This window comes from Podarcis tiliguerta (genome assembly GCF_965153285.1).
Source record: "Podarcis tiliguerta genome assembly, chromosome: 4".
NCBI classification, from domain to species: Eukaryota; Metazoa; Chordata; class Lepidosauria; order Squamata; family Lacertidae; genus Podarcis; species Podarcis tiliguerta.
In genome coordinates, this window is record NC_139537.1 from 26,255,984 (window position 1) to 26,281,542 (window position 25,559).

Consider the following 25,559-nt stretch of genomic DNA (forward strand, 5'->3'; position numbering starts at 1 on the left):
CCTGCAGGGTCTGATTTCTTTCGGCAGGGCCTGTAAGACAGAGTTGTTTTGCCTAGCCTTTGGCTTGGAATCAACTTGATCCCCTCCCCCTCTTTCCTTTTTCCTTCTGTGATGGAACTCCTATTTGGGGACTTCCCTGGTTTTTTTCTGGCCCACGTAGGACCAGTCTGGGTAGTTGGCCTTGGTGAAGATTTGACGTTTTCATCCTCAAAAAGTTTTTGAGTTTCTACTGAAATGAGGCTGCATTTTAATTTTGTACTTAATCTTGCTTTTGAGTTGTATTTTAATCAATTGTTTTTACCTGATGTTAGCTGCCCTGAGCCCGGTCTTGGCTGGGGAGGGCGGGGTATAAATAAAATTTGTTGTTGTTATATCATAATAAATGTTTTTTCTGTTACCAAATGTTAAAAGACAGTGTGTGTTAAAGAAAGTTGGCTTTAAAAAACACAGTCCTATGAATGTACACTCACAAGTCCATCCTACAGAGTTCAATGGGAGTTACTTCAAAGTAAATGTGCATAGGATTGCAGTTCTAACAGCATAAAAAAGTACAAGGTTAAATCACCACCACAACAACTAATTGTTATGGCTGCTGCTTTCAAGGGGCAACATTATCTGTCTGTTGTAGTTTTAACCTTCCTGAAATGTTATTAAAGTATCCGTTTTTAGCTGGGGGTTTTTATTATTATCCTTGCTGTTTAATTTTCTGAGCTTTTGCTGAGACTATAGTACTATTTAAAATCCATGAATTATTTTCCCTTAAGTGATAAGTTTAAAAATGTATTCTATAGTTCTCCTTAGAGAATTGAATAGCCTGAAGATGTTTGCTATATTTATCGTGCTTCCTAGATGGGATGGTGTGTTTGGAAAGTATGTATAGTGTTCGTAGCAGAATATCTTAAGTTTTTAAGTGTGTGCAGAACAAGTTATTTTCTAAATGAATTAATGTTGATTAACCACAGCTTCTGGGTCTGAATGCAATAGTTTAAAATGGCATTTTGATTACCATTTCACATGTGTGTATGCATTAAAAAGAAATCCATCCCTAAAGACTTCTTAGTCAATGCTTACAACAAAATAAACACACATTTTTTATGTTTTTCTTCTAGGAATACTGCTCTGGAAACCATTCCTAAATGAACCACGTAACCATGATTTTTGGTAATTCCTATCCATGCTGCACCATTAATGTGGAATGGAACCTTAGCACCCTGACTAGAAGTTTGACAGGTAACTAGTACATAAGAAAAGTGGTTGGGTATATGTCTCAAGGAAAGTGAAAAACAAGAACTGGTGAAAGTTGCTGCATGTTGAAAATTTGTGTGGACATGAATAATGTGAAGGTTATCTTGTTAAAAGGGTTGTAGCTAAATATTTAATGGAGTTTTGTAGAGGTTGTGCCTTCTAACCTAAGCACAGCTAGCTGTAATTGGTTTATTGTTGATTTAGTAAGCCCTCAGCATGAAAGTCTAACTTAGGAAGTGGTAAAATGTCATAAGCCCCACTGCATTTCACAAGATTTGTGCTAGTCTTTGTTGCCAGATCTAAACAAACAAAAACAGCTGGAACAGAACAGCGTAGAGTTCATGCTCCAGGTTGTCTATGATGGATTTGATCCTAAGCAGAGATACCCAGAGGCAATGCCAATTTTTAAATGGATCAAATACGGCTTGGTGCTTGCTTGGATTCTTGGGGCGCAATGAATGCCAAAACTGAGCCAGCAAGGCCCTTCTTAGGCTCTTAATTATGTCCAGGCGCCATTTAACACAGGTGAGTTACGCCTTGATATTTTTCAGAGACCCGAGTATGCAGTCTTTGTTTATGTTCATTAAAAATCAATGGGAGCCCTTGAGGACGCTGACTGTTTTTTTCCCTCCTGCCTTAAGACTGCACAAGACAGAAGTCAGCCCACACCTGAATTAGCTTCCCCTGAATTCCCTTCTCCTGTCATGTTCTGTTCTGCCTCACTTCATTGAACATTAACGGGCATGTCTTGTGCCCGGGAGACGAGGGAGGTGACTCTTCCCGGCGCCTGTTTTGAGAGCACCCAAGCAGGCGAGTCGTGAGGCGGGTCAGCGGGCGCCCTGGGGTGGGGGCTGCGAATCTCCACACACAAACAGCCCAAGCTGCCCCGGTGAAGGAAGAAGCAGCCCTTGAGCAGCCGTCGAGGAAGAGCCGAGGCGCCGCTCCAGACGGTTCGCGTCGGTTATCTTGAGGAGGAGAAGCGAGCGGCGGCCGTTTCGGCCCGCGAGATGGCGCCGCTGAGCCTCCAACTCTTTCCCTCTCTCTCTCCCTCTCTCTCTCCCCTCACAGGCTTCCCGGCGCCCGGTTCTGCTGGGCGGCGATACCTCCTCTGAGGCCGCTCGGAGTCGGCTCCGCTCCTGCCAGCAGAGGCGGAACAGCGGCCAGTGGCGAAGTCCCGGGAAGAGAGGACGGGCTCCCCGCCGCGAGGAACAGGAGTGGAGCCGAAGCTGCTGCTGGTGCCGCCTGCTCCTCCTCCTCCTCGCCATGCCCCGCGCTTTAGCCGCCTGCCTTCTCCTGCTCCCGCTCTGCGCCCGGGGTGAGTGGGGCGGACGGAGAGGGGACATTTTGTGGCGCGCGGACGGCGGTTGAGAGGAGACGCCGCGGCGCCGCTTCCCCTCTCGGGCAGGCGGGGGAAAGCGAGGTCGAGAAGCCGCCGCCGCCGAGCCGCCCTGTGGCTGTCCGCCGCCGCGTCGTGAGGGGAACCGGATACGCGAGGGAGCCTCTCTGCCCCGCTTCCTTGAAGTTTGTTCGTGGGATGGGCGGGCGTCCCCTTCGCGTGTAGTCGAGCGGCAGCCGCTCCGTCCGTCCGTTTCCTTCTCCCTTCAGGGTTTAAACCGCTGCCGTCGCCGCACAGAGAGAGAGACAGCCCTGAGGAAGCGCTTGTTTTCCTGAGGTGGCGCTGGCGGTGGGTGGGCGCTGAGCCCCAGGCGAAAGAGCCCGAGCAGCTCATCTTCAGAAGGGCAGCCGCAAACCCCGGGGTGGCGGGTGGGAGAGCCTTGTGGCACCGACGGCACGGCTTGGTGTGGCAGAAGCGGCTTTCGTGGGCTAGGGTAACCCGCCGTTGCCTCGGAGGAAGCGGCGTTTTAAATCCACAGAAAGATCCTACCAATAGGTCAGGGACCTTATTTTTTTTTGGGGGGGGGGGTTGTGTGGGGCGCTGCCGAGAAAGCTCATGGCATAAGACGGCACAGAGCATAATAAGATCGCCACCTTCTGCGTTAGGGAGATTTAGTCCAAGGCAAACAGCCAAGCCGTTCCCGATTCCACCTGTAAAGCCAGCAATAGTGGGCTATTATAGGGCAGGTATTTTCAACCTGTTCGGACCCACTTTTAATCCGAGCGTGTGTTTGGGGACCCATTTCTTCACCCCTTTGCCATATATTTGCATGGGAGTGGTAGTGCTCCTGTTGCGACCTCCCTCAACCCAGTGGGTAGGGAAAAATCCACCCTTTTAGCTGTGTTTCTGAGCATGACAGGGTGCATGAAGGCTACACTCCTTAAAACACTGAAAGGTCTGCCAGAACACAGCTGGGCTGTTTTTATTCCCCCTGAGGAAATGTGCACTGAGTAGTTTGCTTGTATTTAAAAGGGTGGCTGATTAATATGTGTTAAGTGATGGGGAGTGTGTGCTGACGATGGTGTTCACAAAGAAGGACCTTTAACCATTATACTGATCCGCTGACAAAAATTACTGCTTCCCAGTGAGCTACATCAATTCCCCTTTCTAATTCCTCCTCACTGGAACTGGTTTTTCAAAGGAGGACCTTCTGATTGAATTGGCTGCACCTTCCATTTATTTGTTTAATATCCTGCCTTTTCCCCAGAACCAGAACTTAAGGCGGCCCACAAAAATTAAAATAACATGGATAAAACATAGTTAGCTAAAAACATATATGAAGATAATAGTTAAAAAATAACTAAACTGTGATGGAATTAAAACAGTGTGGAAAAAATCTATTAAAATATAAATATTTAAAACAGCCCAGCACTATTGATAGCCCTTTCCTTAAAAGCAGTTCCCAAAGCATGTTGGAATAAAATAGTCTTCACCTGCCAGTGGAAGATCAACAAGGAGAGAGCCAGTTTAGAACTCCCTAGACAGAGAGGCTAAAGCCTGGGAGCAGCCCATGAGAAGGCTGCACACCCACAGAATGTGCTGTGAGGATGGTGGGACTGAGAGAAGGGCTTTCTCAGAGCCTGGACAGGTTTGTATAGCAGAAACCCTTATAGGGCTTTATACGTCATAACTAGCACTTTGAATTGTGCCCAGAAATAGATTGGGAGCCAGTGGAGCTGTTAAAGCAAGGGGAGTTATACTTCATTTTCAGCTGCGGAAGCTAGCTGGGGCTATACGTATACAACAGCCTCGCGAAGGAGCCTGCTTCATGAGCAAGAGGGAAGCCCCAGCTGATGCAGCATCTCTGCCTCAGTGACAAAATGTCAAGCCAAGATAACAAGTGAGTTAAGCATGCAGTTAGAATGACAGGAGCAGTGTGGGAGCTATCCAGTATATTTTACAGAATGTCTCATGCACAATTATGTGCCTATTGGATAGAAGTCATGATTGCGTACTCAGTGCAATGAACTCCTGGCCCTTAGGGAACAAGTTCATTCCCTTCAGGCCAAGGTAGCAGAACTGGAGAAGCTGAGACAGACAGGTTGGTGGATGAAACTCTTGTAGATGCCATAGTTGCATCCTGTTCCCAGGGTAGCAACCCCTTTGCTGCCATGGAGAATGAGAGTCTTGAGGAAGGAGAGCATCTCTCTGAGGAAGAGGGAACAGTAATTTAGAATGGATGTCATTTTGGAAGATGAGCAGTTTTCCTCTTGTGTCAAGGATAGTCCTCCAAGTTGGAGGTTGGGTGATCCTGGTAGTGCCTGATTAAATCATTAGGGGTTCAGATAGTTGGCTTTGTGATGGGCATGCTGACTACATGTCAACTTGCCTGACTAAAAGGAGCAGACTCTTCCTCAGAATTGCTATGGGTGATGATACTAGGCCCTAAGAGTAATTTACTACCTGACCAAATGGTCCAGGGTGATGGAGAATGAAATCAATGAGGCAACCAAATGAGGATGTGTTTTAGTAATGGGTCACTTCGGTTATTTTCACATAGACTGGGTTCATATGTTTTCCAGTGATGACAAAGAGCTAAATTTTCTAAGTACTGTTAATGATCACGCCCTACAGCAGTTGGTCCTGTAACTGACCAGAGGGATGTCACCCAGGACCTGGGGCAAGATGTGTTGTTGAACTGATTAGGAACAGTAACCACAGTGCTATCAAATTCAATATGTATGTAAGTGGGCAATCGCCAAGAAAATTGGAACACAATCACAGAAAGATTAAATTAAAAAGATGAAACTTCTCAAAAATGAGGAGATTGGTAAAAAGGAAAGGGAAGATAGATGTCTCTAGAATGCTTGAGGGTTGTTCACCATAACAGAAGTTCAGTCTGATTGCATCTTTCTTGACTGCAGGTCAAGAAAGGTACCACCAGGGACAAGCGGAGTAAAGGAAGCTGTTGAAGGCAAAAAGGTCTTCACAGCAGTCTTTGCATCTGTATTCACAGTGGAATATGCAATTAGTCTCTAGGATTAGCCTTTGTGCCAGAGGACTGGAAGTGGCATCAATTTTTAAAAAGGCATCCAAAGAAGATCTGGGCAAGTCTGTTGTGGGAAAACTGGCAGAAAGTGTTATTAAAGATAGAATTACCAACCATGTAGTATAACAGGTCTTGCTGAAGCAGAACTGGTATGGCATCTGCAAGGATGTCTTCTCCCACTAAGCTTTTAGAGTTCTTTGAGAGTCTCAAAAAGCATATACATGGAAATGATTCAGTCAACAGTGTGTATTTTGACTTTCAAAAAGCTTTTGATAGTTCCGCACGAAAGACACTTGAGTAAGCTTAGCTGTCATTGAATATGAGGAAATCACCAGTTATGGATCAGTAACTGCTTTAAAGAACAGGAAGCAGAGAGTAGGAATAAATGGCCAGTTCTTCCAATGGAGGGATATAGAGATTGAGACCTTTGTTTTTTAATTCGCTATCCTAAGTGATTTAGAGTTAGGGGTGAGCAGTTAAGTAGTCAAGCTTGCTAATAATACCAAATTGTTTACGGTGGTTAAAGCAAAAAAGGGATTGATAGGAAATCCCAAAGGATCTCTCCAAACTGGGTGCAATATGGCAAATGTGTTTCAGTGAATACAATGTGTGAACCAGCTGTGATTGCCCAGGAATGAGATCTTAGTGGTGGAGAGCTCAATTAAGGTGTTGACCTAGTGTGTGACAGCTGTAAAAAAGGCAACTTCCTAGCTAGGGGAAAGGGCTGAAAATAAAACTGTCGATATCTTAGTGCCATTATACAAACCTATGGTAAGACCACACTTGGAATACTGTGTATACTTGTAGTCATCTCATGAGATACCATAGAGCTGGAAAAGGTTTGTAAAAGGGCAACCATATGAGGAAAGGTTACAATGTTTGGTTCTTTTTAGTTTAGAAAAAAGTCCAGTAAAGGGGGGGGGGGCATGTTAGCAGGAATAAGCATACAGTATACATGATACGCAGGGAGTAGATAAGGAGAACTCTTTCACTTATATTGCTAGAACTCGGGGCCATCCAATGAAGCTGATTGATGGAAGATTCAGGACAGACCAAAGAAAATACTTATTTACATAGTACATGGTAAAAACTATGGAATTCCTGCCACATGATGTAGTGATGTCCGCTAGCCTGGGTTGGCTTTAAAAGGGAATCGGACAAATTCATGGTGGATAAAGCTATCAGTGGCTGCTAGTCATTATTACTATGTTCTACCTCCATTGTTGGAGTCAGTATGCCTCTGTATACCAGTTTCTGGGAATCACAAATACAGAGAGTGTGATTGAGCTCATGTACTGCTTGTGGCCTTCCCTAGACATCTGGTTGAGCATTGTGAAAACAGGATGCTGAACATGACAAGTCTTTGACCTGGCTCCACAGGTCTTTTCTTATGTTCCTAACACCCTTGGCTATTTAGAATCATTGGACACAAATTACTGACAGGTGTTTGAGCAAAAGGGTTCTTGTGCCCTTTTCAGTGTGGATCAAATCACACATTGCTCTTTTCCTAGATGCTGAAGTGAAAACCATAGTATTACATGTGGCATCAACTGATTAATTCTCCCCTAGCATATGTTACGCACAGAGATTGCATGTGGCATTAATCCATGGCATTCATATGTGAAGTATGAATATGATATAATATTTAGATTTCTGAGTTTAGTTCTTTCAACTCAGTTATAGTGCTAGCAGATCTTTTTTGGCTAGGTTACAGGCTGTTGCAGTTTTGTGCAGCAGCAGTCAGGAGAATTGATATTAAAACTTCACAGTAAAAGAATGATTTATTTTGCTGTTTTACTGCTCCTGGCTGCCTCTGTATCAAAGATCTTGAACTTTCTGAGTAATAACAGCAGGGAAGAAGTAAATTGTGAAAATATATCAGTAATAGGTTTTGGGTGTTGTGAAAGTAGATTAAAAAATGTACTACTGGACAGGCAGGTGAGCTTTCATTAAATGATAAATACCATAGAATCTCCTAAGATTGCATTTGTAAAAATCAGAATTCCAGCTATAGGGAATAAAAATAAATTAAAATTTTGGAGCAAATACTTTGCTGTCCCAGTTTGCCTGACTCATTATAGGAAAGAAAAGTGTCTGCAGATGAACAGATTCTGTGTTATGGGCATTCTCAAATTTTGTAATTTTTTTTTGTCTTAAGGGTTCAATCCTATACCAGCTTACTTGGGACTAAGCCCCATTGAACTCAGGGAGACTTTGAGTGTATAGGATTAAGCTGTAAATTAAGAAGCTCCTCTCTATATGTGGACATCTATCTGGCTGGATAACCCCATGTTCTGGTAGACAATAAGAAAGAAAAGGAGCACGGTATGCTTTCTTAAGTTAAGAGATTTTTCTTTCTTTTTCTCTCTTTCTTTCTTTAAAAATATTGCCATTATTAGGTCTGCAGCACCAAGGAATGGAAGTGCTGATGCAAAGGTCTTTTCATTAGTGGTATCTCAGTCTATTTATAACGTTTATATCCTGCCCTTCAAAAAGATTTCTCCCAGGGTGTCTGCATTCTTAAAGCAAGAAATACCAGGTAATGCAGTTTTTCACACATGAAACACCCTTCCCAGAGAGATACACTAGGCTTGGTATCTTCAACCTTTTCAGACCCAGGACCCAATTGTAACTGAAACATTCATTTAGGGATCCATTTCTTAACCTTTTACTATATAGTTGCACGGTGGCAGTGTTCCTGTTGCAAACCCACTAGTGGGTCCTGACCCACCAGCTGAAGACTAGGCTATCCAGCACCTCAGTTGCAAATGGGTTCAAATTTGTCAGCAGCAGCTGTTGTAGGTAGATGCTTTCTAAAACAGTATTAATATTTCTTAAAACTTTTGACTAAAGGCAACTAATATATTTTAAACAATAAAAATTATAAAATCATGAACCTCTTGCATAAGATTTCATCCCTGCAGCAGAAGGCAGAGTTCTTTCTAGAACTTTGCACTGGGTCAGCTATTCTGATCCTTTTGGGAGTAATTTTGATAAGCATGGGAATTGTGGCAGTCTTCATGTGGCTTGTGCTTGTTGGTTGCATTGAAGTAATATGTCTGATACTTGAACAGTTCTGTTTCAGAGTGCATCCTTTTGAGCAGGGGTTAGTACCTCTGCACCTGTCCGTTCTAAGAGGCCCGCTGCCCTATAGCCAAAGTTTTGAGCAGAGCCTCTCAGAGGAATGGTAGGCAGATAGTAAGGATGGTGCATACTCATCCATGACATCTTCAGAGCAGCCGCCCTTCCAATATAACAAAAGTGACTTACTGGTACGTGGTTTTTCTGCTTGTAATTTTCTTTCTTTGCATGCATCATCATGACATTGCTGAGACATGCCTTTCCTCGTTCTAACAGACTAACTCTTCTGGTGTATTGTGACATTACATTACTTTTTAGCAGAGAGATCTGCAATCCAGCCTGTAGTTGATAAAGGTGAAGACTAAAAAGGTTGTGCAAAACACTTCAGTGAGATACAGGAAGGCGAACTGGTCACCTCAGTCACCTTAGCTGGTCTGGCATTAGTATTTGTTAGAGCTGTATTGTGTGTGAACTGGACTCTCAAGTAAGAAAGGTTCCATTTATTAAGAAATGCCACCTGTACATTGTCTTAAAACAAGAATTTAATAGAAATGTTTTTGAATGTTTGAGTGGTATGATAGCAGCCTTTTCGTTTCAAAGGAGAATGTTTAAAACAGCTTTTCTCTGTCATTGCAGAATGAGACTGTATTATAGTCGTCTTCTGGTACTTACAAGATGGCACTTTGAAAATGATTTTTTACTTATTGAACATTGAAAAGTAGTTTTCATTTCCCTTTCCATCTCCTAGTGGCATTTCCCACCCCAGTTCCTGCACTGAAAATAGCTTAAGCATAAAAAGGGAAAAAACTTACTGGAAATGGTTGAGCATAAAGCATTATCCGTCGGTGGGTGAAAATTGGCAAGGCTGATCTCTACTTTTGATTCTTATTTCTATTTCTGCTATCTGATGAAACAGACAGCATATGAGTAAAAGTGGAGAGAGGTTTAAATGCAGCACATCTGTAAGGAATGTTTTCCTTTACCTTTAGCTGCATGTTATCTGCTGGTATTAGAATGGCTGCTGATACTTTGCTAGTTAAGGTAAGAATTTCTCCCTAACAGCATGTATTTAGCTATTCTGTGTTGTGCTGCATTAAGCAGCTAGTGTTGTCAGCTGATAAAATCCAAATTACAGCTTCCATATACATCTCGAAAACAGGGATAAGTAAGAAAAACTCAAATTTGTTGTTTTTCAAGGCTGGTCCCCAAGCATAAATTAAGATTCAAGGGCTCCTGCCCATGGAAGATGCTTTTGCCTGAATTTTGAGGACCACCCATTTCTGCTCAGCCCTTGTACCATGTCAGCTGATTCACCAGGAATCCTAACCTCTGGGAGAGGCTTTTTAGTGGGGGATGATGGGGGAAGGAGAAGGCAGGAATGCCAGGTTCTGCACACTCCCTTCCATGAACTTTCCTTTGGGTTCTAAGACCCACTGCTCAGACTGAATGCCAGTTGTTGAGGAACACAAGTAGGAGGGTTCCTGTAGGCATCTGGGTCTCCATTGTGGGAACAGATAGGCCTTGTCTGATCCAGCAGGGCTGGTCTTATGTTATTATTATCTTATGGAAGACATTCATCGAAAGGAAGGTTGATGTACAGTCACTGTGGGTATTAGTTTAGAGTATTCTTACAGCAGATTACACCCTCTTTTTACAATGTGCAATCAACTGACATGTCTGTGAACCTCAAATTTTAAATATATTTCATAAAATTTATATACTGCTTGATTGTAAAAAATAAAAACAAAGCCCCCAGAGTGGTTGAAAAAATATATGTGGGTGGAGTATCTTCTTCAGATTTTAGACACCCCTAGTGTTGAATGAAGTGCTGCACTACAATTGTCAAAGGATTTTCAATCCAGCAGAGGCGTCTGCTAATGGAAGGAGAGGGAAGCTGTCTTCCACCAATTTGCACTACAGACCTTTGCTCTAGAGTAGTGGTTCCCAATTTGTGGTCTGTGGACCCCAGGGGGTAAGTGTAACCCACCCAGGGGGTCTGTGGCACATACCAGTTAACTGTCCAGGACATCCCATTGTGTGTGTTTTTTTGCTGTGCTGTTGCATGGGAGAATGGCACTGCCAAATGTGTAAGACTGTGGCTGAATGTGTGACTTGCACAAGATTGTGATGCCCAAAAGGCATGTTTTTGGTCACTGTGTTCTAGTGTAGGTCACGTGACTTATACAGGAGTGTGACCCAGAAGACACATGGCCTGGTTTCTCACTGGGGTATGTTGGAGGGTGTGTTGGGACCATACACATAACAGCAATTACCACTGGAATATCAACATTTTCAAAAGTAGGGGGTCCGTGGTTTGACTTTTGAAAAACAGGGGATCCATAGTACTTAGCTAATTGGGAACCACTGCTCTGGAGAATTAGGGGACTAGCTCTAGACTATTGCAGAAGGTTGTGCAGGCAAGGGGAAGGGGAATGTGACAAAATTTGCTGTTTGCATCTTTTCCACTACTAGAGGGCTCTGCTAGATCAGAGAGACTCCTTCCATTTGCAGAAAGGTGCAACTGGAAACAATGGGTGGTATTCAATCACATATTTTTAAGTGTAGACCCATTGACATTAATGGATTCAGGTTAGTCATATTCATGAAGTAGGTCTATTTTGAGTCAACCTGTAGGTTTTTTTCCTCATTCCTGACAAAAGCAGGGGCAAGTGCTTCACTGGTAAGTCATTTGCTTAAATGGCACTGGTAATTTCAAATATACGAAATAAATAAATACAATTCCCTCTATTTCCAGTGTTCAAGCTTGAGTGCATTTATGTATTTAGCCATTATGGCACCACTCATGCACAAGAGGGCAGTATCAACAGGACTATTAAAACAGCTGGACTATTAAAATCTTCGGGAAAAGCCACTGGAAATGACCTAATAAGAACTGAATGTGTTCTGTGGCCTGTTGGGTGATGGTGGAAAATTGAATAGGAGGGGAAATGAATGGAGTGCCCTAAAAGACGACATGGCTAACTATCTGGAACACTTAACAGGAGCACTCTGTATTGGATTTTTTTGTTACACTGGTGTGTAATATTTGTGAATTTAATCCCTGAACTGCTGATGATTTAGTAAAATATTTGAAACATCTCAGACTATTTCAGTTCTAAAACTGGGCTCATTTGCCAAGCGGACTGAAGCTTCCACCTCAACAATCTTCAAATATTTTTATTGTTAATTAGGTATAACTCCGAGTTTGAAAGGCCGAAAACAGGTGCCTATTTTAGGAAGTAACAACTATTTGGGGTCAATATTTTGGATTTTTTGCTTTGAATATATCTTACTGAAATTTGGAAGAGAATACAAAGATTAATACCAGATCAGATCAGAAAGAAAAAGGGAAAAACAAGATGACAAGAAAAGAAGAAAGGGGAAAAAAGAAAGAAAGGAAAAAGAAGAGAAAAAGAGAACTTCCAATTCTTCATCTGTCACCCATATGTAGAAAATTATTCAACACATCCACTCCAAGATAGCTCCCAACAAATCTACTTTCTATAAACCAATATTATTTTCGATCATCAAATGGGTCAACATTTGAATCCAAACATTGGAGCAGCAAGTGTGAGAATGCTCTGGGCTTATAGTTAAAGGAATGACAGATAAGTACTGTCTGAAACAAGGAGGAAAAGGCTCACATGTTCTTATTGAAAAGTTGTCACATGCAAGATGGAGCAAGCTTGTTTTCTCCTGCTCCAGTGGGTAGGACCCGAACCAATAGCTTCAACATATAAGAAACAAGATTCTGACTAAACACCAGGAAGAATTTTCTGACAGTAGGAGCTGTTCAGCAGTGGAATGAACTTCATCGGAAGGTGGCAGACTCTTTTTCCTTTTAAAGCAGAGGTTGGATGGCTGTCATAGATGCTTTAGTTGAGATTCCTGTTGCACTAGATCAGGGGTCGGCAACCTAAGGCCCATGGGCCACAAGCGGCCCATGGAGGTCGTTTAACTGGCCCATGGACCCCCGCTGCCTGCTCGGGGACCTCCGCTGCCCGCTCGGCCGGCTCCTGTGCGCCACGCTAAACCAGCGCAGAGCAGAGCGGGGACTGGCTTCCCATTGGCTGCAGGAAGCTCCTGCAGCCAATGGGAATCTGCACACGCCTCCTCCGTGCCAGAAGGAGCGCTGGAAATAGCATTTGTGCATGTGCACACACACACACACACACACACTCCAACCCACCATGGTGTCTGCAGGACTGTGAACCAGCCCAAGCCACAAAAACTTTGCCAACCCCTGGACAAGGGACTCTGAGTCCCTTCCAACTTTAAAATTCTATGATTCAAACCTGGCAGGCTGCAGTCTTTTACCCAGTTACCTGGGAACAAGCCCCACTGAACTCAAGTGATACGCGCTGCTTTCTATATGTAAATAAGATTGTGCTTTGAGAGGGAGAAGTTATAAATAATTCCTTACAGGATTTTTCTGTATTGTGGAGTGGAAAAAAGTTGTCCTCCTATGCAGACTAGTATGTGATCCTTGATTTGTTTCAGGGTTCATGTGTATTAATATTTTATAAATTATAGACTCTGTGCTTGCATGAGATATTTAAACGTTATGATGAGCCAGGCAGCATTTCTGCTGCATATTTTAATTCACATCTCCCTATGTGGCCTCTCACCTGCGTGCAAAAGGCGAGGAACTGTGAATACCATGTTTATGTAGAGGCTTTGCACTGAAATACATTTTGCAATGTAATATATTATTTTCTAAGTAATACAAGGTTTGTACAAAACAGCATTTGTGTGTTGACCTTGAAAATAGAGGCCATAGAGGTGCCTTGCAGTTTACATGTGCAAAGTGTTTAATTTGTTAAGTTCAAAACACAATTAAGACTCTTTTAACCTTATTCAAAGCTTGTTAACTCTGAAGTAAGTCCCATTTATTTTTAGTATGACTGAACAGTAAGTGTATTTACGATTGCACCCCTAAATTCTAAAATAGCATTTCAAATTATTTCATGGTAGATAGAATAAAGGTGTAACGAATGTGCTCGGGTGGTAATTGACAGGATATGGAGGCTTTCCACATGATCTCCTGAGTTTCGTTTCTATGCTCCTATTATCTAAACTGCTTTCTTACTCTATTTAGGTATAATTTGTTAAAACCAAAATGAGCAACCTATTGAGTTATACCATAACATTGTTGAGAGACATCTAGGAGGTCTTTGTATTTCCAAGTTTGACTTTAGAGATGTGTACTGGGGCTAGGTATCTACTTATTGTAAGTGTAGAACCTTGATTTCTCTTAGACTGTTTAATTGCTAATATTTTTATTTCATTTGATGATGGTGATGATGTTGTTATTATTATATTTCCTCACAAAAGTGACCCCAAGCTATTTACAAAGACATTCAGAGGCATGAATATTGACATTTGTTTTCAGTAGTGATGGTGGCTTTAGCGTGTAGTGACTGTTAGGTAGCTTTTTACTTCATTTTAAAGGACAGCTTTATGTGGGATGTCAGCATTGTGAATCTTTTATATGGAATTACTTATTTGTCAGGCATAATATAAACTGTGACAGATCTGTTATAGATTTGCTCCCAGAATGCTTAAAGGCACAGCAACCATATGCTGATAATTTCTGATAAATTGACATACTGTATTGAGACACTAGCTATATTTTTATCCATAGTATATATCTTAAATATGAATAATAAAGTATGAAAGCTTATATTGGGCCTGTCTTCATGGCTACAAAAAGCTATAGCATGAAACTAGTAAGTTATGGTGGGACGTGGGTGACACTGTGGGTTAAATCACAGAACCTAGGGCTTGCTGATCAGAAGGTTGGCAGTTCGAATCCCGCGACGGGGTGAGCTCCTGTTGCTCGGTCCCTGCTCCTGCCAACCTAGCAGTTCGAAAGTACGTCAAAGTGCAAGTAGATAAATAGGTACCACTCCAGCGGGAAGATAAACGGCGTTTCTGTGCGCTGCTCTGGTTCGCCAGAAGCAGCTTAGTCATGCTGGCCACATTACCGGCTCCCTTGGCCAATATAGTGAGATGAGCGCCACAACCCCAGAGTCAGCCATGACTGGACCTAATGGTCAGGGGTCCCTTTGCCCTTTGCCCTTTACCTAAAAAGTTACAGTGCAGAGGAAGAGCAAGTGTGGGCTCCTTTCTATGTCTAGCAACTTCCATCCAGCAATCTAATCTCTCTTGCTTTCAGTCAGCTGGGAAAGTGTTAGCAGTTATCCCCAGGCTCTAGTCTAAACACCTTTTTTTTAATTACTTGCCCACCCTCTTCATCATACTTTTGACTCCTGCCTCTTTATCCATCATTTGGAGAGCAATATTGGGAACAGCTGTAATTACCATGGAAAGAGGACCCAGACCAGCCAAATATGCTAAGGGCGATATAAGAGCAGACATTTACTAAATATTTCTGTTCTTCTCTCTTGATCAATCTCCTGTAATGCTGAAATTGTCTGATACACAACAGCAGGAATTTACGCAGAACATTTCTGAAGTTGCTTTGGAGATCTTTCAGAAGTTAAAAAATGGTCCCTACTTATTTAGCATGTTAATAAATTTAAAGGATGCCAAACTTGAAATAGTTAATTCCCCAAAGAGCTTTTCTGCATAACACAGCTCATCCCTTTCATGGACTCCGTTCTCACTAAAATCAACCTATCACAACTGTTAATTCTCAGACTGTTACTAGTCAGTGAGTTGCAGTGTGCATGCAAATCCCTTTCCAAACACTGAGGATGAATATAGTGGAGAATCAAACACTTCTCAGAGCAGATGGCTCCTTTCCTCAGTGCATGTTAATATTATGTTGTTGGCCATGCTCTCCTCATGGATACAGGCTGAAGATTGCATTCACTAGTTTAAAAGTAGGGTGGGAAAGAAAGAAACATAGCAGGTAAACAATTCTGGATTATGGGGATGGGGATAGAATCAACCAGTTGGCTAGTAGCCTTATCTTCCATAAATTTGTCTAATCTTCTTAAAGTAATTCAGTTTGGTGGCCTGTCCCTTGTGGGAGTGAATTCTATAGTTTGTGCTGTGAGGAAAATGTACTTTTCTTTGTCTGTCCTGAATCTTCCAACGTTCAGCTTCATGGCGCCCGAGTTCTAGCATTATGAGAGAAGGAGGAAAATATTCCGCTATTTGCTTTCTTCACACTATGCATTATCATATACAACTCTAGCATGCAGTGGGCCTGCTAGAGGGTTTTGTTCAGGGGGTCTGCGTTCAAAGGCAAAATGGGGCAAAGTCAGGAACCAGCAAACACATTTCTCTGTTAGGGCTCCTTACTGGGGTGTGGTCTCAGGGCCCTCCCATGATCTTCCCAGAGGAGAAGTGAGGAGGAAGCCCCTTCCCTACTGTCTTCTGGGATTCTCCTAGAGCCCTTACATTTCCTTCCCAGAGGCTATTAAGGAAGGCACTACCATGATTACTGGGCTTTGGGAAGAGATCACAGGGCTCTGGGACACTGCCAGAGCCCTCCTGCTCCCTTCCCAAAGCCCAGTAAGTGAGGAAAACCCACTGGGTGTGTGCGTGGGAAGGGAGAATAAATGGAGAGAGGAGAGCGATAAATTTCCCTGGCTCTCCAATAATTCCTAATCCCCAAACACCTAAAATTGCAATCACACAAGTAAAGCGAACACAAGTTGCCGGCTTACTGAATCTCCTCTTGGCTTTCCTGTAAACAAAAAAGCCCCAGATGTTGTAACCTATCCTCCTAGATGAATTGCTCCAGCACCTTAATCATTTTTGTTGCCCTTTTCTGAACCTTTTCCAACTCTGCAGTATCATTTTGAAATTAGATGATTAAAACCGTATGCAGTATTCCAAGCATGGTTGCCCCATGGATTATGATACTGACATTTTTAATTTTCATTTCTTTTTCTAATGATCCCCAATATGAAATTCACCTTTTTCACAGTTGCTATACCCTGGGGCAAACATCTCTATGGAGCTCTCAACTACAACCCCCTTCAGGATCAGTAGGGGGGATGGGCTTGTGCTGAAGCAGACTGAGCAGTAGGGCAGGGTACGTACTCACTCCTCGTAAACAGCCAAGACAAGCACACTTCACTTGTAGCCCAGGCATGTGATCTTGGCTTGTGATCTGGCAGGTGAAGGGAAGGCTACATCTACTTAGATCTTTCAATGAGCCAACATTTATTATTTATTTGATTTATATCCCACCCTTAATCAAAAGATCTCAGGGCAGTTCATAAGATAAAAATGCAAGATAAAAGCACAAATAAATGATTAAAACAGAAGCAACAAATCAATAACCCCCACTCTCACAAATACATTTAAAAGGCTGTAGTATAGTAATCAGCCAAAGGCCTGGTTGAAGAACGTTTTCCCTTGGTGCCTATTTGTTGCTCCCTAAGATGGGAGTCAGTTTGGGCTCCTATCTTTGTTGATGGAGTTTCTCTCCATACATATAGGCAAGCCACTTTCTGCCTTTCATATTTGCCTTGTTTAATATTGTAATCTTTCTAGAACTGAAATTTGTGCCACCTGTCAACCACCCCCAATCTATTCTAATTGTGACGAGATTACAAACCTGTTTTCAGCATGTGAGATAGTGTAAGCTTAGTCTCTAGTGTCTGAGCTGTTGCTGTCTACTTTTAACTGTGACAATTCATTTTACGTTACCTTGATGAATTAGTGGCACTTGTGCTGCTGTTCAGCTAGCACCCAGGAATAATAGCAGCTCTTTCAAAGTTTAACAGCGCCTCACTGCTAGTATTGTTTCTGGAAAACCGGAGCATGAACTCACCCTGGATTCGAAGGAGGTTTTGTCTGATAATGGCAGACTTTATCCTAAGGGTAAAGAGGAATTCAGATCCCCCATGTGCTACCATGTTGTTATTTATTATTATTATTATTCTGAAGTGCTGGAGTGCCCAGATGTTATTTCTGTGTAGGATTTGTTTTGACTTGAAGCCAAAATAAATTGGCTCCACATCAAAGAACGATTTTCTGTCCAGAGATGCATGAGAGTAAAATTGTCAGGCTACAGCAAATGATACTACTTTTGAAAACAGCAGAATTGTCTCGTGGTTGAATAAGATTATTACAGGCATTCTATGCATTTAAGAGATACTATTATCTAAATTGCTTTTTAAAAATCCTGTTTAGACATAATTTGTCAAATTTGAAAATGAGATACCAGTTTGAGAAAAAAGGTAGATAACATTTTCCCTCCCATGTTCCAGCTTTAGCTCTAAACGTTGCTGCAGAAGATGTAAAGGACAGGACTGAGCAGCTGTCACAGGTACTACATTTTGTGTTCCAGCTCTAGGAAGCTAGCATTTTTGGAGGAGATGTTGTCCATGCCATATTGATATGTCTCCTTGAAGTGGAAGAGCCATGTATAGGAGCTCTGCTTGGAGGATTGTGTCCTATGTGTTGTTTTGTGAACTGCCGTGTATACCCTCATTTTATATGCTTCCATTGCGGGACAGGTGACCTTTCTAATTTAGAGGTAGCAAAGGATCAGAATTTTTAAAGAGAGGTTTGCCAAGCTATAGCCTCAGTTATATTGTACTGTGATGTTATTGTGTCACATCTTGTGTACAGGTATTGCAGGGTCAGTTGAATGGGTAGCATTTTTCAGACATATCTGTATAGTGTATATTCATGTTAGTTTCTGGTTCCACTCAGATTGAAAGGCAAAAAAAAGAAGAAGCCTATGGTGCCTCATTCTCATTTCCACTCAGATATTCAATTAAGTCTATTTACTTCAAGATCCACCCGCCCTCTGTGCAATAACCCATTCATTTTTCTTGATAACATCTTGTTCCCAGTTATAACAACTATATAGGTTGCATATTGGGGATTGCAAGCACCACCTTCTACTGAAAGTTTCAGCATTTGCAGTCTCAGAAGAGGCTTCAGTCTTTGCCTGAAGTGCTGCTGTGTTGGTTTGCATGGGGGGGGGTACACCTACACAGTTGGGAGCTTCTGATTTAATGTAGGGAAGGAAAAGGAAAGGGTATGGGGCAGAGTGAAAGAAGAAAACAGGGTGATAATATGTCAGCAGAACAGACTCCGCTAACTGGATTTGGCTCATGCATCATGCTCTAAGTATTGGGGTATACATGTACCATATTTTTCCATGTATAAGATGAAGTTTTTTTGCGTTTAAAAAATTAGTAAAAAAATGGGGGTTGTCTTGTGCACCGAACATGGGCAATTTTAAAAATATTTAAGCATATGTCTGGGATTTTGGCTTGGGCAGGCTGAGGTGCTCCCTCCTGCTGCTGCCCCACCTTTCTGCCCCCCCCTTTCAGGCTGCATGCGGATGACTGGTTCGCCTCCTGAAGCCCATGCTGGTTTGACCACCAGATCGAGAGCAGCTGCCGCCGCCAAGAGCTGCCTCAGCTACCTCTCCTTGCCATTCTTTCCTTTTTCCCCTCTTCCCCTATCAAACTCCCACTCTGCCCCCCAGCCCACTCACCACCTTCCTCAGCTCAGTTTGCTCGACGGCATGGCCTGACACACAGCAGCCACTGCCTTCCCCCGGCATTTCCTTGGCATCCTGCTTGGGAGCCTGCTTCTCCGCAGCAGCAGCAGCCACCGAGGGGGAGCGTGTAGTGCCCCAGTCGCTGCCTTTGCTTCTGCAAACTTCTTCTGCTGCAAACTGCTTCTGCTGGAAACGTTGAAGATGATCGCCCCCAAAAAGATCAACAACTTGCTACTGCCAATCATCCAGATTCTCACTTCTATTTTAGGGTTTCATTTTCTTAATTTTGAGTTAAAAAAAATAGGGGTTGCCTTATACATGGGGGTGTCTTATACATGGAAAAATATGGTAACTTCTTTAGGGCAGAAATATGGACCCAAATATGGACCCAGAAATATGGTTCCATTGGGTTTCTTCAAATGCTATGATTCTGTAGGTGGAATTCAGAAAAATGCTTCCTCTTTACTTTTACTATGCGGCCAGTTTGTCAACACAATTTACAGACAATCCTGAGAAACACACTCCATTTCAGTTTGTTTGGTAGCTGCTGAATAGCAGCTGAGATATTTTTAGAACGTGGTTTCCTGGGTGATGGAACTGTGAACCCTTTGCTTTTAAGTGCAAAGCTTAAATTCTGACACCAATGTACATATCTTAGATTTACTGGGTTTTATTTTGGGCTCTGCAGGAACCTTTCTTCATATTTATTTAGGTTGCAATATAATTTGGATAGAGGGTTTTCCCATAGATTAATATCCTCATTAAATGTTGAGATTGCTTGTATATCACATAAGAGTGTGACGCTTCTAAGTGTGTGCATTTTAGTAATCTTTATTTCATGGCTTTTTATTTGGTGCTTAGTTCAAATTAATTGTTATCATGGCTTTTTATTAGGTATTTAGTCCAAATTAATTGTTATCAAACAACATTTTAGAATGGTAACACTGATAACATGTTTATGCAATTAAATTTCTAATAAAAATTAAGTAATATAAACTCAGTTCTACATCACATAAGCTTAGTTACTTGGAGGATGTATAACGTAGCAGCTAAAAATGTGAGTATAGAATTTTAATGTTAACCTGAGCTGGAAACTCATTAGATGGTCTTACCCAAGATTCTGGTCTCTGGCCTAGTTGACATGTAATGGTAAACCAGAGTTAAACTAACTGTGGCTTACCGGGAACAGGGAAGTATGCTGGTGCATGCCACTCAAATCATGCCCTCTCCTCACTTTGCCACACCAGGAGAAAACAAACCAGAATGCTGTCTTAGTATTATGTGCGAACCAGCATTCATGGTTGCAGAGAAACAGTTTGCTGGTTTGCACATGACAGTAAACCAGTGCTCTGGTCTCTTTGCTTCTGGTACAGCAAGGGAAGGAGGGGGCTGGTGTGATTTGAAGAGCATGCACCAGCACAACTGCCCATTCCCAGTAAACCATAGTTTGTTTTACTCTGGCTTACCATTATACGTCTTATGGTTTAGCTCTTTTCATACAACATAGGGATAATAATACTTGCCTTAGGGACTTAGTATGGCTTATTGAGATTGCACAGCTATTTGAATGGGGTTGTGACAGGCTAGTTAGCAAGTTTTAAGCAAATCATTACATTTTAATGTATGGTTATATTGTTTGTATTATCTTAATACAGACGTCAGAAAGAAGTGGAAACTCGACTAAAATAAGCAAGGGTAAGTAAGGCTTTTCAGTATTTCAATCTGCAGTCTGTCTGTTAGACTGAATCATGTATATCTCATTCATTGTCAGGTTATCCTGTATAGCATGTTCTTGGGCCATTGGAGATGTTATTACTGTCACTCCTGAGCCCTCCTGGATCAGATCAACTGGTTCACATAGTCCAGGCATCCCCAACTTGTGGCCCTCCAGATGTTTTGGCCTACAACTCCCATGATCCCTAGCTAACAGGACCAGAGGTCAGGAATGATGGGAATTGTAGTCCAAAACTTCTGGAGGGCCGAAGGTTGGAGATGCCTGACCTAGTCCTTTATCATGTTTCCCAACCACATAGCTTTGGGCAGCCCACAAGCAGGACACAAAGGCAAGAGCCTCTCTCCAGTTGCTGCTCCCCAGTAGTTGATACTCAGTGGCATTGGGGGTAGGGTGTCCTTCCTGCCTAGTTATTTTAAAAGGTGGTCCCAACATATTTGGTTGTTATTATATCAAGGTCTCAGCATTTAACGTTTCACTTGTGTTGGGTTAAGACAAAACAGTGGGGGGAAATAAAAAATTAGCTTTCACTTTTTATTTATTTTAATCAAAAGATCATTCACACACATGTGTGCACACTACTGTCACTCATTAACAGTGCATGCATGTTTACTCAGGAATAAGTTGCATTGAGTTCAAGGGGGCTTACTCCTAGGTAAATTACAGGATTACAGCCTAAGAAGATTAAAGCGGTTTCCAGATCATCTCAGACTTTTTTGTCCAATGTTTGCTTGAATTGCCTCTTGTCCTGGGTGCTCAATGCTGAATGAAGGCCTCTGGAGAGCCACAGTTCAGCAATGTATTGGGTGCCTCATATCTGTGGGTGCCTATACAGTCCTGCTCCTGGTGGTGGTGTAGTGCCTCAGATGGTGATATAGCCATTGTGACTAGTCATAGAATATATATATATATATATATATATATATATATATATGACATCTATTTCCCTTTAAAAGTCATCTAAAGCTGTCGGTTTTTATATAAGAAGTTAGCTGTCTTATACAAGGACAGACTCACCCACCCATCCAACTAAGTATTGTCTACTACTCCAACTGGAAGCAGTTGTCCATGGTCTCAAGCAGCAATATTTCCCATAACCTGCTACCTGATAGCAGGGACTGAACCTGGGCTTTGGCATAACATGTTCTCTAGCACTGAACTATAGCCCCTCCATGTTTCTTTCCCCTATTTCTTCTAGCAGCAGTTAAAACCTTATTAATTTTGGGGGGGGGGTTCTTAACTTCACCTCCAGTCTACACTGTTATTTGCCACTCTTACAAATGTGATCATGTAAAAATTATAGCATTGCTGATAGTGTTGCCAGCTGATTACTGATTAAACATGATGAAGATGATAATAAGCTAGAATTAATCCATTTAGTTCTTCAGCCCCTCGAAATGATTTGTACAGAGTTGCCAGTTAATCAGTCTTTTTGGAACATCCTTTAATCTCAAGATTATTTTTAGTGGATTTTGGCACTGGCTGGTTTGTTCATAAGCATGAGCACTATCATGACTAAGAATTGCAGCAAACATTGCAGGTGTGGTATTTGGCAAATATGGGATAACCAAGAATAACCAATGTAGTCCCCTCCAGAAGTTGTGGACTGCAACTCTCATTAGCACCAGCCACCATGGCTAATTGGCAGGGATGCTGAGAGCCTTAGCTTTCAAAAAGACTATTGCTAAGTCATCAACTAGATTGCCTTTGATTTCTGTAAGAGGCACACAGATACTTGAAATTTAACATTATGTTAGAAATTTCAAATATAATATTATATTAGAAGATTAGTTTGAGGGCAGTTTAAGCTTTTATTAAAACCAAATTCGGAAACCTAGAAAGCCTCCTAGAGCCTGTTTCTGGTATGAGAATTATAAATGTTGAGATTCATGTTTGCTCATATGCTGTTTCTTTAACATATATAAAATTATTTGAAGTAAATTTCCTATAGTATATAGTAATCTTACTCTTTTGTTCATATTTGTGATTTTACAAATGTATGTTAACAGTTAAAAAAAGGTTGTATTTACAGCTGTGAAAGTGTTTTTCTTTCCATTGTAGAAGGACCAACACATTATAGTCACAGATGCCACTCTTTAGTAAAGTGCTATTTTTTGTTGTTTGTTAGTTTTAATTTTTGTATTATTATGCTTTATTTTGTAAATTTCTTTGTGAGTTAGCTCTGAAAAGCAGTATATAATACTATAATTTCTGCATTGCAAACTTTAGTATTTTTGTCCATTGGTTCTTAGGAAATTTTCAAAGATTACAATGAGGTGGTGAGCATAATGAGGAAAGATCTACAGAAAACCTGTAATTCAACGTATTACAATACTACAGGACTTATGGAAAGGAGTGGGTTAACTAAAGTGGAGTTGTACTTTACACTAAAGTTTCAGAAAAGGAACAAATAGATTTTTTTAAGGAGAAAAAGGTTTCACACCTAACACCTAAGCAAAGAAAATCCTATGTTTAGGTAATAGAGTTTTATACACACCCCAGTACATATGTCTGTTGGTTTATGATACCATAAGTAGCTGTACAAACTTGTATGTAATAGCATATGTAGTTACATTGACTTTAAGATCTCTGCTACTAAGTATGAGGAAACAACCAGCTAGAGTAGCTACTAACCATATATCACTAGACAACTTTTCAATTAGAAGGTATTTTATTCAACATACTTGTAAACTATGTGAACAACCAGTGATTACCAGGCAGCTGTGAACCAGGGAGGAGATGGGTCATTGTAAGAAATTGCAATAGATTCTGTTATGTATGCTTAGTAGAGCATCAGATATTTTGAGAATGTTATGTGAACTCTTTTTGCATTTATGAGACAAATTTAGATTTGTTTTCAGTGGGGCTTGATGCATCTTCGGCAGAAATGACTGACTGATGGAAACTGTTTGCTTTAGGTTAAAGTGTAATTGCTTTTAGTCTCAATATAGAAACAATTTTTGAATTGGATTGAATTTGTGTGACCAGCTTACACTTACAGCGAGTCTTATTTTTCACACCACACTGTTTGTGAATTGAAATCTCTGTGGCAAGCTAATGAACATTTTCAGCCTGGTTCAGAAACAAATGAGACAATACTATCCTTAAATTGAAAGCTTTTATTTCATGTTGTCTCCACAAGTTTTATTAAGGTCAATAGATCCTTATTTCGGCAAGTTAATTATTTGAATAAAATTTAAAAAGTATTATCTGCAATAACCTTGAAACTCACTGTCTCTCCCCCCCCCCTTTAATGATTATTACTTATTTTTGATTCACAGAACTAAAAGAAATAGTATTTGTCATCCAGAGTCAAAGGAATTCTTTTCATTTGAAGAAAGCAGATGATCTAAAACAAAGTATTTTCAAACAAGCTGCAGTTCTTGGAAAGGTATGAATAGATAGCCTCTGTCTAAAAAACCATCAAGTTATAGTTCTGGAATATGTTACACACATTTTATATAAGTAGGCACAGAATTCCATTTCATAAAGCTTCTAAGGGTTGATTAAGATGGTTGGAGGCCTCCTTCCCCACCAAAAAAGGAATGCATAGAATGAAGTACCGCAAAAGAAGTCTTGTTAGAAAGGAAAACCCTGAGCATATGCCATTTCACAGCAGTAAGCAAACAACAAACATTACCACTCCCCAAACCTTGAAAAACATAAAGTACTCAGAATATGTGCACTTATCTCGTCATTGCTTTGGCTCACTTCCTGCTTTAGTCCAGTCACCAATGTCCAGCCTAACCTATTTTACATGGCTGTTGTGAAGATATGGAAGGAGGTAACAAATGTCTGCAAATGGGATCTTGCTGCTTGTATTGTAGACATGAGATTTCAATTCCTTTACAGAACATAGATGCATCGGTCTGTTTAGAGGGTCATGTTCTGCTGCACCGCCGCTCAAATTAATACAGCTCCAAGGCTTCAACCAACCTTAATCTGGGTTGGGTTGCCTTAATCTGGCATGATTACTATGTATGTTAGGTCCCTACATTCCATTAAAAAAAAAAAACATGCTCCCACTTTCCAATGTTCTGCCCTGGAAATAAAGCTGCTTAATCAGAATCATCTTAGTCAATGAAAATTAAAAACCCACGTTTAGCACTGAGTTGCACTGGGCATTCTGGCACATTCATTCTTCCTGCGCCCCGCCCCCTGGCTACGGACAAATAGAGTAGAATTTTGCCCCTCTCCACAGCAAACAATAAAATGTTTGCAGTGCACTGCACAACAGCAGGAGAAAGATCACCTGGGCAGGCAGGTGGGCAAGTGAGCGCATGTTATTATAGTTGCTCCAGCAGCTCCGCCTTCAACCAAAAGTTGCATACTTGCTTGCTTCATTCTGCTGAATTATACTTTTTTGTTGTAGGCCAGGAGTCAGCAACTTTTTTTCCTGTCAAGAGTTGCATTTCCTCAGAGGTAATGGGCTATAGCTACTCCACATTGTTTCTCTCTTTGTTTTTCTCTTGTAAGAATCGCAAGAGAGAAAAAGGAAACACTGTGGAGTGGTGGTGATCTTGGGAGTCTGTGTAGGGAGGTAGGGAGTTGTGATGTTCTTAAGTTAAGATCACTGCCACCCAAATTCTTCCTCTCTCTTTTCACATATCCCACCCCTCTGTTAATTCACACACTCATTCATTTGCCATAACTGTCTGCATGTCTCTTTCTG

At 41.6% G+C, this 25,559-nt stretch overlaps 2 protein-coding genes across 8 annotated transcripts in view; one reads left to right on the forward strand and one right to left on the reverse strand.

Moving 5' to 3' along the window:
- The window catches only part of HSPH1 (heat shock protein family H (Hsp110) member 1), a gene marked incomplete at its 5' end in the record, with an annotated part of 42,401 nt that extends 39,891 nt beyond the window's left edge, over positions 1-2,510 (reverse strand). For both annotated transcript variants that reach the window (XM_083437058.1, XM_083437057.1), the window contains one exon: positions 2,349-2,510. In XM_083437058.1, the coding sequence (XP_083293184.1) occupies positions 2,349-2,510 (162 nt within the window). The remainder of the gene's footprint in view (positions 1-2,348) is intronic.
- The window catches only part of B3GLCT (beta 3-glucosyltransferase), a 71,902-nt gene continuing 48,758 nt past the window's right edge, over positions 2,416-25,559 (forward strand). The window contains exons 1-4 of one of the 6 annotated variants that reach the window (XM_083437164.1): positions 2,416-2,560; positions 17,906-17,964; positions 20,811-20,850; positions 24,169-24,278. In XM_083437164.1, the coding sequence (XP_083293290.1) occupies positions 2,509-2,560; positions 17,906-17,964; positions 20,811-20,850; positions 24,169-24,278 (261 nt within the window). In that variant the 5' untranslated portion in view covers positions 2,416-2,508. Of the gene's footprint in view, positions 2,561-2,616; positions 2,767-2,787; positions 3,137-4,352; positions 4,482-17,905; positions 17,965-20,810; positions 20,851-24,168; positions 24,279-25,559 lie in introns of those variants that run through there. The other 5 variants (XM_083437168.1, XM_083437166.1, XM_083437167.1 and 2 more) reach the window with 5 other exon arrangements.